The 18372-nt window shown below is 38.1% G+C and overlaps 1 protein-coding gene across 2 annotated transcripts in view; it reads left to right on the top strand.

Moving 5' to 3' along the window:
- The window catches only part of LOC134212064 (hemicentin-1-like), a 707443-nt gene extending 699555 nt beyond the window's left edge, over positions 1 to 7888 (top strand). For both annotated transcript variants that reach the window (XM_062689571.1, XM_062689570.1), the window contains one exon: positions 3078 to 7888. In XM_062689571.1, the coding sequence (XP_062545555.1) occupies positions 3078 to 3319 (242 nt within the window). In that variant the 3' untranslated portion in view covers positions 3320 to 7888. The remainder of the gene's footprint in view (positions 1 to 3077) is intronic.
- Positions 7889 to 18372: the final 10484 nt, after the last annotated feature.

Below are 18372 nucleotides of genomic sequence, written 5' to 3'. Positions count from 1 at the left end.
AAGTAGGAGAATGGAACGGACCTGGGATTGAATTCACGACCTCCTGCGTATGAGGCAGAAGCAGTAGCCATATGACTACCAAGCCCGCTTCGAAACAAGAGAGATCACGCACTGAACTGATTATTTTTATTACCGGCCGCGCAATGCAGAACACAATAATTCGTCCGACCACGCGATCGTTCTGCTGTCCGAAACATGAGAGATCACGCACTGAACTGATTATTTTTATTACCGGCCGCGCAATGCAGAACACAATAATTCGGCCGACCGCGCGATCGTTCTGCTGTCCGAAACATGAGAGATCACGCACTCTTCACGAAAAAACGTCTGGAGGATTTCTAGATGACGAAAAAACAGGAAAAAGCTCTCTTGAAACTTTCGAAGGACATTCCCGAGGAATTCTAGAAAATAATATCCAAAGATGTTTCTAGAGAGACATTTCAATGAAAATTCTAAGAGGTTTTTCCAGTAAATTAAAATCATCTGCACCATGTACCTATAACTCAAACCGTGAAAGCTGCTTCTAAATGTTATGTTTTTTTCATAATCCTGGAAATTTAACGAAAACACTGAAAAAAACTGCTTAAGGTTTTGACCAATCTCTACTACAGTCAAACCTCCATGAGTCAATGTTCTATGACTCAATATCGACTCATGGAAGCAAATTTTGCCATATTAAAAAATATTTTTTGGGTTACTGTGCTGGTCCCTTCAAACAGCTTTCCAAAGATTTGCTTTTCCTCATCTCGATATTTCCATGAACCGATGGTCCCTTCAATATCGACTCATGAAGGTTTGACTGTATAAATGGAAAGAAAAAGTAACGTTCTGATTCTGAAAAGAAATAATTTACTAAATGCTTGATTTAATGAATTAGATGCAGTCGAACTTGATCGACATCGACTCATGGAAGCAAAGTATGCCATATTTCTTGGTTATTGTGATGTAGTAGCTTTCCAAAGATTGTCTATTCCATATGTCGATATTTCCATGAGTCGATGGTCCCTTCAATAGCGACTCAAAGAGGTTTGACTGGAAAAATGTCTACGGCATGTTGAACAAGTCATTGAATACAAAATATCATGGATTACTAGAAACAAAACTAAAGTTCAATGTCTGGAAACAGTCAAAATAAATACCATCTGCCATTATGGCGAGCGTGGAAAACTGATGGATTCTGATGCATTTGCATATTCCGGCAGGATAATGGCGACGTGATCGTTTTTCTCGATTAGAAATGCCTACCGTGTGGGACCGAAATCCGTACAGCACCGAAATCCGTCCACTTCGTGAGATATCAGTAAATTAAGGGGAATTTGAGGGGATTAATTTATAAATCATTTATCTTATCCTTGGGAAATGGGAAGTAGGCTCTGAAATTAAAATAACATTTTTAAAAAACAAATCGCCACTCCGCAAACGCGAAGTTTCAGGTGCCATTTTGTTCGCGTGTTGGACGCAAAGCGAGTGTGTTTAAATTGCAAATCGCAATTAATAGAGTGAGATCAGTAGCTTATATAACAAAGGGGACGCTTCTCAAGGTGTGTATTGTGCTATTTACACTGTTGGTATGATAACTTGGTCTGCTTTTGTTAGAAAAAAAGCTGTACGGATTATGATCCTGTGATTCGAAATCCGTACACGGTGGACGGATTTCGATTCAGGAGGTGTTGATTTTGTTCGTAATTTTATCATATTTTTCATTGCTTTTAATGCAATACAGTGGAGCACACAAGAAATAGAGGCTCTTGTGCAGCTAGATCAATGACGAACGTTCTATTTGCATTTGATTTGTATTTTCTAGAGAATTTTTCGTATACTGAAGTGCCTAAATGTACGGGTTTCGATGCACCACGGTACTATGATTTCGTGAAGTCGCAATAAATCTATATGATTCCAAGCAAGATGAATACACTACTGCCAAATTTATGGAAGAAGAGAAGGCGGGGGTGAAAAATTCATTTTAAGTGCAAAACGTAAACAAACTCGCTGGCTCTCTAATAGGGGAAGGAGGGGCAATATGCCCTAGCTTAGCAAAAACTGCTTTAATTTCTTAGCTGTAAAGATTTGTATGGGCATTTTTACCTCATGCAACAGTTAAACAATATAGCTAGCTGATGCCATTGAAAAATTGAAGAAAATCTCAATGATATAGATATTTATTTATTTACATATCAAAAAAGATGTGATATTCCGTTGCCAGAAAACTCATGAGGCAAAACCGCCTTCAAGCTGGCAGCTCTTTGAGAACAATGCACCACGCGTCGGCGAATCAGCATTCTAGTCTAGTCTAGATGTTTCAACAAAATCTGGAAAATTTCGGTTTTTTCAACCTTCCCATCTTTTATTATGACACTTTTTTGCCTAGCCTACATAATTTTTGGTCTAGTTTCGTTACGACCATACCAAATAGGGTAAATATGATGGAATACCCAAAAGGCGTTTTGCCCCAGATGGCTGGCTGAATTTGGCAGATTGGAACACCTAGTGGCGTATCTATCTTGATTCCAAGGGTGTTTCATTCAACAATGTTGATAATGAACGTCGAAACTGTAAATTCAACGAATTTGTATAATGCCATCGGATGGAGAGAGTGGAGGCGCATGGTTGACTACATCTAAAGTCCGTGGATAGGGAAGTGAAGATTTTTATTCACGCGCCTTTAGCCCTCAATTTTTATCAATGCGCGAGAGAAATTGTTTAACATAAAATGTTAAATATATTTTATTTTTTTCATTTAAATTTTAATAGAAGGCATTTTAATAGAAGAAGTTGGATATATAATTTACTTCATCAATATGTTGGAGTGCGCTGAAGATATGTTGGTTTAACGGATCAGTTATGGGAGGAGGTCAGTCATTTTCTTACGTTCCATACTAAAATAAATTCATGCATGGAAACAATTACTATGGAGAAGAAGACGGTGTGGAAAACGCTCCTGGAATATCTTTTGTATTACTTCTGGTTTCCTGTGATAAAACTTTTGATACTTATTTAAATCCACGTAAAAAAGCTTCAACTTAATGTTCATCTTCGTGCTTATTTAACCATATTATGTTTCTCTTTCCATTTTCCAGATTCATCATCATATCACGACGTTAGTGGGTTACCTGATCCCTACCTTGAGCACCACCACCAACTACATCATCACCCAGAACAGGAGGACAGCGCATCCCTACTGCAGCAACAGCAGTTACAAGCCCAGCAACAGCAGCAACAGCAGCAGCAAATGTCCCTCAACTACGATGATACCATGGAAAGTGGCTACTCGACACCCAACTCGCGGAATCGACGTGTGATACGAGAAATCATTGTCTGAGAACAGCCTAGGGTACGTTTCGCCAACGGAACGTGCCTGTGAATCGTCAAACTCTTATACCAATCCACCATCTCCACCAATTGAACTGGGGCAGAAGGAATCGCGAGATTTCTTCACAAACAAACACACACACGTACCGGACTGACAAGGCTCCCCCTTCTTCTTCTAGAACAAACGAACAAAAACAACTCTTTTTTGCTGAATTAGGTTAGGATCCAAGGTGGCATATCAACAAGACTGAACAACAGCTTTGCTGCAGTGGTACCCTGGGGTGATCAGTCCTGTTAATATGGCGTCTTTGCCAGAACGCAGAACGAAAAACAAAAAACTAAGCAAAAAACCAAACCAACCATCAGTGGTGTATTGTTAAGAATTTAACGAGCGTCATTCGCGGTTCGCTCATGCTATAGGGAAATTATTTTAGCAAATAACCCACAGTAAACAAACACTCGCGCTCCTAGAATATTAGTCGGGGGGGAGTGGGAGCGGTTCAATTGTCCAGGTAAGCTTGCGGAACAAATGGCGCGGTTTCGGCTGAGGCGGCTGTTATCGAGGTTATGAAGCCGGTGTGTATAATTGTATTGATTTGTTGATAACCGTCGACAGTTGTAGTAGCGTGAAGAAAGCGGTAGATTTTTTTTATGCCCAAAGGTTTTATCGCAGTGCGGTTATGGCCCCCCCAATTATGGTAATGCATTGCGATTTTTGCCTCCCGCGAGAGGCTCTTTTACGAGCGACCCTCAACAATTGAATTATTAGTCCTGTCCCGCGCGCAGGACGTTTTTATTGTTTTTGACTATCAAAATGGGCTTTTTATGGTAAATGCTCGAACAATAGTTATTTATGTTTTCTATAGTTTTCGGTTTTATATCAATGGGCTTGTACAATGAAATTGCAATCACTGTCGAGTTCATATTTGATGTATGAATATTGTTCACCCACCTCAACCTATCTGGTGTTGGGTCGCAACAACCCTTTTGTTGAAAAATATTATTATTGGATTTCCTTTCCAATTGAAAACAAAGATTTTGTGCACATTTATTAAGTTTTCCAATATAAAAATCACCTAACTATGGTCATTCAGTCCAGTTATATGTAAATTATAAGTAAGGCTAAATCAGGGTTCTTAGTATATTAAGATTGTTAAACTCAATTGGGATAAACTGTCTGTGTACAGATCCATTTGCTTACCCTTTTTCATCGCATAGTTTTTTTTTTTAATCGTTCCATACGAGATTACGCAATTATTGATTGTCGCCTAGGTCGTTGCCGATTGTATCGAGTCGTATTATCTTCTATGTCGTTCGTAATAGTTGTTTTTAAAGGCGGCTTATTGGGCCTGCGCAAACCTCCTGTCTCTTCGGAGGGCCGTCGTGTCAGGGCTGTTTAGCGTCCCACCTAACACCAGGACTTGGGCTTGTGCGCTTTGAGCGGCACACGGTCGCTTTGGCGGAGCCTACTTGCGGATACATGCAGCTTTTTATAGAGGTTTAACAGGGCCCACTGTCAAACCCCACCACATCCTAGGCAGGCGCCACAACTCGCAGATGGCCTGGGGAGGGATCGTCAAGCCCTTGGACATAGTCCCTGCTGCCCCAGTATTGATTGTACGGTGGTTAATTATCGTTCCGTATGAACCCTGACATGTCAGGGCGAAATTTATTCAATCTCACGTATAAGATAGGTATACGAACATAAAATGGAGAATAACACCCTCGGAATTTCCTGAGCATCAGCGACGACGACGACGACGACGACTGCCAATAGTATCACTCCTCCTATAACCGCCATTTGTCCCGCAAGAATATGTAACATTTCACGCGTTTTATATTTTTAATTAAATTGTATTATTATATAAAAATACGTGCCCTTAAACGAATGTATATTTAATTGTGAATTACGAGCGAATGAAAAACAATGCCGAATGGTGCTCTCCACCCCATCCGCACAGAATGGGACCGAGTGATTCGGCATACTACGTGGCAAGACCGAGAGGGAATGAAAGAGACAGTAGTGAAAAAAGAATCGCGTTTGTGTGATTGCGAGCCGCACGTTTCTGGAAGCAAAAACGCGTGGAAAATATTTTATATACATAATTAACGGTATTATAAATATTTGCACAAAAACAGTAAATCTGTAAAGCCCAGTCACTGAAAATGGGAGAAGCCCCACGTAAAAAAATAGATATATCAATTTTCGAGATGTATGATTAACTTTTACACGTACAGACACACACACACACACTCAACCGAGGGGTTAAACCGAACGGGAGATTATTTTAAAATTGAAACGACAAACATTGAAAAAAAGAGCCGCGGCGATCGCTGGCAGCAAGGCGATATGGAAATGTTTGAAAATCGAATTTACCTGTAGTATCGAAGGAAAAGGATCAGCTCTTTAACCCTTAAATTGTACCATAGACGTGTTTTATCTCGAGAAATTATTTTAAAATCCAAGAAAGCAGCAACGGAGTGGTAAAACCAAAAAAACGATTAAAACATGTTGAAAATGCATTATAAAGAAGCACAGAGGACCTAGAGCCGCTTGCTTGCACCTGGTTTCTCTGTGTCGATATGAATCGTCTTGTGTGTGATAAAACCAAAATTAAACTAATGGCCAAGAATGATGAGGCAAATTATCATAGGAAATATCGGAACACGGAACAACTTCGGCCATAATCTGCCTGCATTGTAACGTACTTTGGCCGTGATGTGTAAATGACTATAGCAACGTGTCGTCAGTTTCTTTCGCCTACCAATTGCCTCTAAAAGATCATTTGAATCTAAAAATTGTTTGTGCAAGTGCTTGGATAATGACAATTGATTGGTTGTTCCTTATTGGAGTAAGTAAAGCAGAATATCGGAAACTAAGATAAGTTTTCTCAGCTACAATCGATGCTTTGTTCAAAGCTGTAAGCTATATAATTTAGTGTTTTTTGGTTATCACCGCTTGATGTCGTATCCGTTATTTTGTGTTTAGTAAGATTTTAGTAATTATATACTGTTCTAAATGTGATAAATGTATTGTAATTAAATTGTATATTTTTAATGCATCGAACAGTTAGGTACTTAAACAGCAGATTGCCATTTTAATTATTGTTAGAAAAAGGAACAACTTTCCATCGGAAAGCTTTTACAACATCATCATGAACAGCATCGGGAGAAAAGAGAGACAAGCAAAGCGTTTGGATTGGGGTACTCTGGCAAGATGCATTGGAAACGAGCCCAATGTAGGCTCGAGACGAGTGCACGGTTGGCGCCCTGGGAAGCGTTCGTGCAACGAAGCTCGATGTTTTTCGGTCAATGATAAATGATACTCAAACACTAACGCAAGAAAACTGTGGAGCTTTGTGTGAGCTGCTCGGCGAAGATACTTCCGTATTTACTCTTATTTGAATGCATGCATATTACAAAAAGATATTTTAGTTACTAGATAAAGATTGTCGCTTCGGTTCCCTTTGTTCTGCTGTCCGAAACATGTGTGGTACATACCTGTCAAATCGTATGGATTTTTCTTCTTTGACATTTAGCTCCCCTATCCTCGCCAGCAAAAGATGTTCCGGACAGCGACGACAGCGACAATCTTTATCTAGTAACTAAAATATCTTTTATATTACACTATTTGGTTGCAATTAGCCATATTTTTAATAATCAGCCAAACATCTATTAGAATGATGTCGATGTCTGGTAGATATTTTACTGACTAGAGGTTTGGCTTTCTATTTTCATTAAAAGGGTTACTGTTAGGGGAGAATGGTCCAAAAATGCACCCCTGGGGCAAAATGGCCTCACTCATAAAATCACTCATATGATCTGTTGTAGTACATATATGAACGAATATTACCATTACAATTCATAATTATTTATCCATCATAGAGCTCCATTGGAAAAAAAATAACGAAATCCCTTCATATTCACTTAAATTTAACGATTTGCTATTCTCCCACCACATCAGTAAGATTGTAGTTCAATCCATTACGAAAAAAAACAAACAATCATGCGCTCACCATCATTTTACATGCAATTGAGTCATTTTGGACCACCATTCGGACGTTTTACCCCAGGCCTTTTTTTGAAACATTTTTTAAATGCGTTAGAAAGTCATGAAAACCTTATTGTTTTGAATAGGAGATCATTGTGAATGTAGCTGGGTTTGTATATTTTGTACCTATACGTTGAAATGGTTTTCTTGTTTGTATGGGCAAAAACATCGAAAAAGATTAAGGGGTGCATTTTGGACCGCTCTCCCCTACTTCAATTTTCATCCCATCAAAACAAAGCAATTTCAAAGAGATTTCAGCAGTGAGTACGCATATGTACTATTAGTACATATGTACTATTTTCTGAAATGTCTTCTTTACTTATTTTTTGCTGTAAGGTTTCCAACCTTATAAAGTTTATCTGAACTCATTTCAGATTTTCTTAAAAGGAAACCTTTATGTCACTACAGAAGCTTCTCGGAAATAAAGCGTCCCTGGTGATATTATTATTTTCAATAGAAACTTCAAGGAACTGTGTTCAAGGTGATATGACAGTAAATCCCTGCAAGCCATGACTTTAAATTGAACATTGAAGATAAAATAGAGTGGAAATAAATTTAGTTCTAATTTGACCGTCTAGAAACAAAGTTGTTTTATTGCTTCCGGTCCGACCTACAGCCACATCCCATAGGTTATGGGCCATTTTGTAGAAAATTCAAGAAGGAATTTCGAAAATTTAATAAAGATTTGATCACGTTCTCGGTATGAATGAACGCAAGTTCGGCCTGCAGAAATATTGGTAGGGTTAACCCTTTCAGGCCCACGGGGTCATATACAATTCCAACAGAAAAATGGATGTATAAAATCGCACAATGGATAAAAGTGAATACTCTCTTCAGCAAAATTGCTTGAATTTAACTCCCCTATCAGGGAAAAATATCAGGAATGGGCGATCAAGGCCCTACGACAACCTAGAACGTCATGAACTTGGTGAAGTTATCAAAGAGAAAATTTTAGGTGTATTGGCAGCGGATTGTATTGTTTTAGAATAAGATTTTTATACAAACGTATCCGTAGAGTTACTGTGATGTACAATTAACTATTTTTTAAGTTCGTTGGACGTCCTAGGCCACCCACACATTCCTTGAGTTTAGGACTTGAAATCTACAGCTGCAATAAAATCGTTTTTTAGTACTGAAAGCTTCATTATGCAACCAATTATATCCATTACACCTCCCGGTAGGACAAAGGATATCGTAGGATAGTTTTGAGATATTCTGGGCAATCCAAACTATCCTTGAGTTCGGGACTTGAAATCTACAGCTGCTTAGAAGCTCTTTTCGATACTCAAAACTTCAATATCCGTTCAATTATATCCATTACACGTCTCGGGGGTCAACAGATGTGGTAAGAAAGTTATATGATATTCTAGGCAATCCAAAATGTCATTGAATTCGGGACTTGAGATCTACAGCTGCTTATAAGCTCTTTTTTGTACTCAAAGCTTCAATATTCGTTCAATTATATCCATTACACTTCCAGGGAGGATAACGGATATCGTAAAATAGTTTTGAGATATTCTGGACAATCCAAACTGTCTTTGAGATCGAGATTTGAGATCTACAGCTGCAAAAATATCGTTTGAAATGTTGGTGCTGGTATTTTTAACTGCAATAATCACATACATATAGTAACTTTGAGAAAATTGAAAATGTTGGTACCGATATATTGGAGCTTTGAGTGACGGAAAGTAACCATTGGCACTATATTTTGCCTTTCGTCAATATAAAGCTATATAAACCAGGCTCTATAAACCAGTATAAATCATGTTTGCACTGTGACAGCGTTGTAGTCGCACGTACGGATTTTTTAAATGCTTACGGTTTGCTGGAAAATGTACTGCTGTACCTGTAGATCGCATGTTCTGAACTCAAAGACGGTTTTGATGATCCAGGATATCGCAAAACCATTTAAACAAGTCCCTTTATTTTCAAAAATGTATTATGGATATGGATGAATACATATACAAACTTAAAGCGACGAAAAAAAAACTAGAGTGGTGGCTGTAGATCGCATGTTCTGAACTATAGGACGGTTTGGATAACCCAGGATGTCCCAGAACCATCTTACCTTGTTATCTGGTCTTCTGGAATATGTTAGAGACATCCTGGAATACATATCCAAGTTTCTAGTGACGAGAAAAGCTAGTGTCGTAGCTGTAGATCGCATGTTCGGAACTCAAGGACAGTTTGGATGACTCAAGATATCCCAAAACCATCTAATCATGTCTCTTATCTTCATGATTTTTTTATGAATATAATACATAGCTTGAAGCTTGAAGCAACAAAAAAGCTAAAGTGGAGGCTGTAGATCACAAGTTCTGAACTCAAGGACGGTTTAGATTACCCTGGATGTCCTAAAACCATCTTACCTTATCTTCTGGTTTTCTGGAATATGTTATGGGCATAGTTGAATACATATCCAAGTTTGGAGCGACGAAGAAAGTTAGAGTGGTGGTTGTAGATCGCAAGTTCTGACTTCAGGGATAGTTTGGATGACCCAGGATATCCCAAAACCATCTAACCATGTCTCTTGATCTTCATAAATATGACGAAAAAAGCTAGAGTGGTGGCTGTAGATCGCAAGTTCTGAACTCAAGAACAGTTTGGATTACAAGGGAAATTCCAAAACCATCTTACCATGTCTCATGGTCTTCTGGAGTATGTTATGGATATGGTTGAATACATATCCAAGCTTCTAGTGGCGAAAAAATCTAGTTTCGTTGCTGTAGATCGCAAGTTCTGTACTCAAGGACAATTTGGATGACCCAGGATATCCAAAAACCATCTGACAATGTCTTTTGATCTTTAGAAATACATATCCGAGCTTAGAGTGACGAAAAAGCTCGCATTGTAACTATAGATCGCATGTTCCGGACTGTTTTAGTGGAGTTCTAGCAAATGAACGTTGCTTTCGTTGGTTTTAGTCCCTACGACGATAAATGGAAATACCTGCCGTGTCCCTAATTCAATGTACAGTTGCTGTGCCTTTGGAAACGCGTGACGTAGGCCGCCTCAGGACCGCCGACGAATGATTGAAAAGAAAGATACGCAAAGCATGGGCCAAAAAGCGCTTTGCTTGTCGATGACAGGCAGCACCAATCCAGACAGAACTGCAAGACCTCCAAGTTGACCTTGGAAGAGCTTAAGGAACACCACCAGAAGACCATTCAGCAAGGGACATTTTCCATAATTTTTTGTTGATTTTAAGTTGTTTTCTAGTGAAGAATACAACACCGCGCCGGTCGATAATAGAATTGAAAAGACGTAATTCTTTCGAAGGCAGCATATTGTGTCGCCAGCACTAAATTGTATTCCGACTTCCGACGTTTTACTTCCGAACTTACTTCCGACATCATGAACGTCAGAACAAAATTTGAAGTTGCTACCAAAAGATTGTCGGAAGAGCGTTCAGAAGTGTGGAAATCGACTTCCGAACCTCAATTTGGTGCCAGCGACATTGTCAGTGACAAAACAAGCTCGATTTTGTGACAGATATCACCGTGCAGTGCTGCATATTCATTTTATTTTCCGTGTGAATCTTGTCGGAAGTGGGCCTTGCTGCCAGTTCATCAGCGTCATAAAAACAGTTTTGGTCTAAATGCACAATACATAAGCCGGGTACAGCCGCTTGCCCGGATAAAGGCAATGGCGGATGTGATCCTCTCTTTCAAATAGGTGTTTGTCCTGATCAAGGCACTGGATTAAGGCATTTTATTGATTTATTATCAGACTAATGCCGGAGTGGCATGTGCAGTACATAAACGTCTTCTCCATTTAGCTCGGTCTATGGCTGTACATCGCCAACCATGCAGTCTGCGGAAGGTCCACCATTCGTCCTCCAAGAAGGCGAGGTGCACAGCGAGCAAGGTGGATCGATTAACCCAAGCAACACACATGTTCTAGAGAAATTACAGTAACTCATATGTATCCAAATTTGGTCACATTTGAGTTGCTGCAACCAAATCAGTGAGAGTGGAGTGGAGGATTGAGGCAATAGTGGATAAAATTCCTTCGTTAAGGGCACTCCTCATGGAATCCAAGTTTCAAAGTGCTCGCGTTTTCGGGGGCACAGCACTCAATACGGAGGGGGCGCAAAACTGTCATTTTTGTTGATTTAGCTTTGCTGCGTCGCAGCATGCGTGAAATAATCAAAATGACAGTTGTGCGTTGCTTTCGTATCGAGTGGTGTGACCCCGAAAACGCGAGCACTTTGAAACTTGGATTCCGTGAGGAGTGACCTTAAAAGTAGGCGCTTGCCGGAATTAAAGCAATCAGCCAGGATCACATCAATGGTTCTTCAGAAGAAGGCGCTTGTCCGGATGAACGCTATGGTGGATGTAATTCATTCTTCAAAAGGAGGCGCTTGCCCAGATTAAGGCAATGGTGGAAGTGATCTCATCTTTAAAAATAAGACGTTTGCCATAAAAAAGTAATGGTGCGTATGATCTCTTCTTAAAAGTAGGCGCTTGCTCGGATTAAAACAATGGCGGATGTGATCCCTTCTTTAAAAATAGACGTTTGTCAGGATTAAAGCAATGGTGGAAATGATCCTTTCTACCAAATAAGGCGCTTGCCCGGATTAAGGTAATAGTGTATGTAATTCCTTCATTAAAAGTAGATGCTTATCCGGATTAGGGCACTGGTGGATGTGATCCCTTCTTTGAACAAATAGACGTTTGCCAGAAATGAAGCAATGGTGGATATGAACCGTTTTTTAAAAGATGGTGATTGCCTCGATTAAGGCAAGAGTAGATGTTATCCCTTCTCTAGAAGTAGGTGCTTGGCCGTTCCCGTGTTTGAATATGGCAATTGTGGATATGATTTCTTCTTTAGAAATAGACATTTTGCTTAGACTATAACTTCTTCAATAAAAGCAAATAGTTGTATAGTCTGACTTAAGCTGATATTGTCCAATCGTAGATATGATTCAATTTTTTGAAATGAAGTCTGCGTCTGGAATGAGGCGAAGAAATATGATATCCATTCGTAAACAGTTTGTTTGGTATGCAAATATGAATGTATTGTCTGGTTGTGAAGTGTTCGGCGCGCAAGTGACGTAACAGAAGAAGTGTAGGAGATAATAATATTTTTTTAAATTTGAACTCAAAAAGACCGTAAACGCTAAACGGATTGGCAACACCTGAGATATTGACGAACGAGTATGCTGAAGGCATTGGTCAAACGAGTGAACGGATTGTTTTCTATCATTTGAAAAAGGCACAATAAATGTGACCGAAACGTCAGGTTTAGAACGGATATCCGTTCATGATCCTATTAAGACTGAAAGCCGAGAACTGTCTTCATAACGTCAATCACAGTCGACTCCTTACACATGTTTTTTTTGATAAATAGTATCCATCTTTCTGAAAATTGAGGTGCAAAAAAACAACGTAATTCTTTCATTTCTACTTGAATTCAACGATTTGCGAATTATTCACCTCTACCCGTAAGATTATCGTTCAATCCAAAGACAAAACAAACAACCATGCGTTCACTTTTTTTTGTCTTTATTATAGTCCTTTTTTTAAATTTTATAAGGTTCATCACTAACGTTAACCATTATTTGAAATGCAATTATAGGAACTTTTTTTCAAATAGGTGATATTGTATTTGACCTTGAAATTAGAAACGGCCAATACTTGCTCTGTTTAGCATATTTTGTTCAATTGACGTAACTACCAGATAGAGTGGAATCCATTCTTTCTGGTGGGCACATTTGTTGACGAAAATAGTTTGAATGAAGCGCACAATCGGCGTTCTAACATCCAAGGCACGCCCATTTGAAAAAATTTCCAAAAATTGAGTAAAATTTACATCACCATTCGGGCGTTCTGCCTCAGACCCATTTTTAAAATTTTAAACCTTGTTGTTTTCAATAGGAGATTGTTGTGAAATGTAGCTAGTTTTGAAAATATTGCATCTACACGTTGAAATGGTTCGATGCTATTGTTTATATTCGTGAAAACATCGAAAAAAGCTTAAAGGGTGCATTTTGGACTGTTCTCCCCTACGTTGGAGGAATGCCTCCGAGAAGAACAATTTGACAGTCACCATCGGGCAGCTGTGTCGTCAAGACGCGTACCCCAAAACGCCACCGTTCGGGCTGCACCTCCGGCGACTGACATGGGATTGGTGGAGGGGCTGGGAATCGAACTCATGACCGTCCGCAATGCGAACGTGTAGCCAACTACGCTACGGGAAATATCTGCCGTGTCCCTACCCAATGGGATAGAATCGCGAAAATTTACTACGGCAAGGCATAGCCAACGGAGTTCAGAATAATTTTAAAAATCATGAGCTGTTTTCTTTTTGAAAATGGTTTATTGCACGAGGTTAGAAATTCAATAAACATCAAAAATATAACCTTTTCCGGAATCAATTCGAGAAAAACATTAATTATCATGAACAATCAAATAAATATATGTACAATGTAGATAATCAAATTATTTTAAAATATATATTGCGGAACTTTTCAAAATTTTTCATTTTGCGGATTCCACAAAGTTTTACCGCAGCTGTCAAAGTTCTACCGCCAGCCTGCAAATCTTCAATACACTGAAACAAAAACCTGGTAAAGATAGCCTCACACCTCTGGATTTTGGTCCGCTGAATTTTTACCCATGTATTTTTGCATATGCGATGCTTTCGGGATTTGAGCACGAATCAAAATCCCGGCCCTATTTAAAATGCACGGGGACTAAAATCCGGCGGAAAATTTTCCCGAGGTGTAAGGTGGCCTTAATTGGCGTTGTCATCGTAGAATGCCATGCCAAATAGGGACACGGCAGGTATTTCCGTCCATCGTCGTAGGGGCTAAATCAACGAAAGCAATGTACATTTGCTAGAACTCCACTATAGCAGAACGTTTCTTCTAAGCTTACGATTTGGTACGTATGAGTTTTACAAAAAAGCGTCTCTTTTATTGGTTTTCGAGACTATGACGAACAGACGAAAATACCTGCCGTGTCCCTAGCAGAGAAAAAGTATGAAGTGAAAGCTGAGTTACTTTGAAAATTGAATTGGAAAAAGGAAAGTTTTCTCTGGAACAGCAATATCATTTTGAAATTTTTTAAATTATTTAGAGAATTGCATCTCATAGCTCGCTGTGCAAATTTTTTTCGTGATTCTACTTTTTTTTTTGACATTTCTCCTAACGTATGGTTTCCGCAAAGCAAGGCAAACAAACCACGATGCACCATGCGCCTCCACAAACTCTTCTCTCTGGATTGGAAAAGGAAAGTTTTTCATGAACATATTTCAATCAAATTTCCTCAAAATAATGTTGATTTGAATATCTAAAATCGATATTTTTGCATACGTTCAAAAGTGCTTTCGAACGAAAATTGATGCGCCTTCTCGTGATTGCAGATGATTGCTAGCAAAACTGAATAAGGAAAAGATTCGAACAAATCGGATACGTTCGAATGTATCGGTCGTTCAAGAGTAAGGGGAGCTTAAGTTTATTCAATAAAACTCTCAACTCATGAATGACATTTTGACGCATTGTGAAAGATTTCTCTGTTGAGAAATTATAAATCCAATTGAGATCCCAAACACTCTAGCCTTATTATTTTGAATCACATGAAACTATTTTGTAATCTACCAAGATACTATTTCTACCTCGTTTATTTTTGTAATTGAAATTCCAAAACTGAATCGAATTGCCGTTGAATCTTATCATATCTTAAATAGTCTATTTACTTACTATTTACTTTACTTCAGTACTTCTAAATTATTTGTATTCCTGTGTTCCACAATTCCCATAATTCGTGTTAGTTTACTTTTGAATAACATAAAACCTGATGTTATTCATTTTGTATCAATTGGATGCCAGTATTTTGCGGTCAATAATGGCAGCCTTGTGAGTTACTTTTTGACATTCAGGAGGTAGAAAATATTTACATATTCCAATCAATGTAGGCTTTGATTCATTTGAAATATTAGCAGTGATGGTGATATGCTTCAAACAACTTTATACTTTTCTCAGCTACATTTTTCCTATACTTGAATTTTATTTTCTAAGAATAAAAGGACCACTTATTTATGCTGATCGTTGTAATGATTTCTAAACAAATATTCAATTTTAATTGGAACTGAAATTGATGTACTGTTTATGTGCTCCTTGTTTTTAGAGCATGTTCTACACCAAAACAATGAGCTCAAGACCTTCCCACAACTCTCCTAAAGAACCTTCCAAAATCTAAACAAATTCTACAACATACAACATTAAAAAAACTCTTATAAAAATTATCAGTTTTTTACATGTTTTGTATCAAATTGTAAAAATTTGGGATGCTGAAAAATATTGAGGTAATATTTGCAAAAGAATCGCTTCCGAAAAGACTTCTCAAGGCTGTAATTGTCGGCTGAACACAAAGTCAATGTATGGAATCTATGGAAAGTCTTTATGAAAAACCTATATGTTAGATGCATGAAGCATCTATTTTTCAAAAAGAATAACTATTTTTCTTTTTGAATTGCCCTAAGGACTCAGAAATTATCAGTAAATAGTTTGATGTAATTATTATCTTCAACTTACGTACACGGAATAAAAGACGCTTCCAACCAGTTAATTTCGTATTTAAAAAATTGTTGAAATATTGGTTATCCTTGCTTTGTGAAATTTCCATAGTTTCCAATCATTGCACATTCAACAAAGATATCAAGTTTTTTAAGCAAAGAATTCCAACTCCCATTAATTTCAATTTAAAACTAAATAACATTGAAAGACCGTAGTCAGAGCAAGAGTGTTGGTTGCGGTTCCGACGAATATATGTTCACGAATCCATTACGAAATGCATAAATAGGTGATCCTTAGAAATAGAATTCCTGGAAAATAGAATTGAAGTATCAGGAAAAACGTAGCTGAGCAAATTACATAGATGTTACGGAAAATATTTGACGTTTGCTTGAGTCCCTTTGAATGACAATATTCTCGAAGAATCAAAACCTACATCCAACCAGCGACTGTTAGAATTAGTGTAAGTAAAAGGAATACAACTTTTTTTCAAAACCGTGTTTAGAAGGTTCTTTTACAGAATTGATAGAAAATAACAATCACTGGGCGGGTGTACATTGATTAAAATATGTAAATATTTTCTACCTCTTGAATGTCAAAAAAAAACTCACAAGGCCGCCGAGCGCAAAATATTGGATACATATTCCATGAAAAAGTCATAAATCACAAAAGTTGCAAAAAATCTAATTTGAGAAACGCTTTTCTTGTCTACTTTTCGCATTGCCAATAAGGTTTAAAAAAGAAAGAGTTAAAATCTGAAATGCATATTTCCCGAATAAATCGCCACATTTCATCCCTAAAACTTACAGTCCGTCTTCCCCTATCATTGCAATACATTTCATTTAAAAACAAAGTTTTAATTTTAAGTTTTGCACGCGTTATTTATTGATCTCGCACAAAAATGCTGCCCAGCATAATTTAAACTGTATTTAAACTCAAATACGAATCAATACTCAATCGTTTACTAACAACCGATATCCAGCCCAATAGTAGAGCAAACTGAGAGGCGACACTAACTGACAAGCTGCGTTCCCCAAGTCGCGAACCTTTTTCGTTATTGCCACTGAGATGCTATCACCCCATCGTACTGCAGATTGACAATTTAATCTCAAAATCACCAAACGAAAAGTGCAATCCAAATGCGGTGGTAGCTCAAAAACGAAAATGACCCAATCGGAAGGAAAATTTAAACACAAAAAAAACTCTAGTTTTAGATAGGTAGGCATCACGTTTTATTTGATGGAGCCTTTAAATTAAATTAAAATACATAGGATGAAAGCCGTCATGAAGCATATTGTGGTGTGCTTTAAAACAAGTTAAAAGAAATACACTTTTACAAAGATTTAAACAGAGATATAAGTAAATGCGGCGCGTCCGGCGGTATCTGTGCAGAGTTAGATGGTAAGCTTCACTTTGTGTAAAAAAAAAGAGTAAGGTAACACACTCCGGTAGCTTTAAGGATTCGTTAATTCTAACTGAATGATAGGATTTAGAGTTTAACTAAATTGATAATGAGAATGCGGATTTTCCTGTAAATATACGTTTAAGTTCGTGCCGCATGGTGCGCTAGCAAAAAGTGCATCTTCCGAAGCACAGCGCCCAACTCTGGGGAAACAAAGAAAGAAAAAGAAAAAAAAAACGCGAGCTTCATTTGCCACTGCACCGCGAAGGTGAAAATTAAATTTACATACGGTCCCGTGGTGCATGATGATAAAAAAAGGGAAAAGAATACTAATTAACATTGCAAGCGGAAAAGAAACTTATCACCTGGGTAAGCCTCACCACAACGTGGTACAATGTAGTTCGTGCTTTTGTTTCCCCGGTACGTTGGCGACCACAGAACATTGTATGTATAGGGTAAAAAAAACTAAAAGTGCGAAGATTGAATATAAAACACAAAATCTGCTGAACTAGAGGACGACGTTGCAGAAGAAGCGTAAACAGTGCTAGCGATATGGAAAACTTTTAACCGATTAAGTAAAATTATGTACGCTACTATACGGTGCAAAACGCACCTGGAAGCAGCTGAGAAACTATGAGAAATAAAACTTTTTTAATGTAAATAATAATAATATGATTCTTTCATTTTTCACTATCATCACATTCCCCGACAAACTCGTGGTTGAACTTTTCTCTAGTCTTAGTTGCAACGTAGCAGCAGATGGCTGCAAAAGCTGGAGTTTATCATAATATGTTCGTAGAGACTTCCAGCGGAAAATCGGACATTATTAGGAAGAAACCCCAAGAGAAGAGTCTTTCGACTAGCAATCATTTTGATTTTTCAGGTTCAGAATTTCAAGATTGCATTTGGTGGATGAGTTTGCTCAATGAAACCTTGCTCGTTGACTTATAAGGTAACATTACAGACGGCTATGGAAAAAAAAAGACTTAGAGAAACAAATTAATTAGGGGGACTGCTACTTGAGTTCATCTCATGGCTTCGATATTCATCCCATTCCCATGGAAAGCAATTTGATTTGTATCTTATTTTTGT

This window comes from Armigeres subalbatus, chromosome 2 (assembly GCF_024139115.2).
Source record: "Armigeres subalbatus isolate Guangzhou_Male chromosome 2, GZ_Asu_2, whole genome shotgun sequence".
Lineage (NCBI taxonomy): Eukaryota > Metazoa > Arthropoda > Insecta > Diptera > Culicidae > Armigeres > Armigeres subalbatus.
This window is presented reverse-complemented; position numbering and strand designations above follow the sequence as displayed.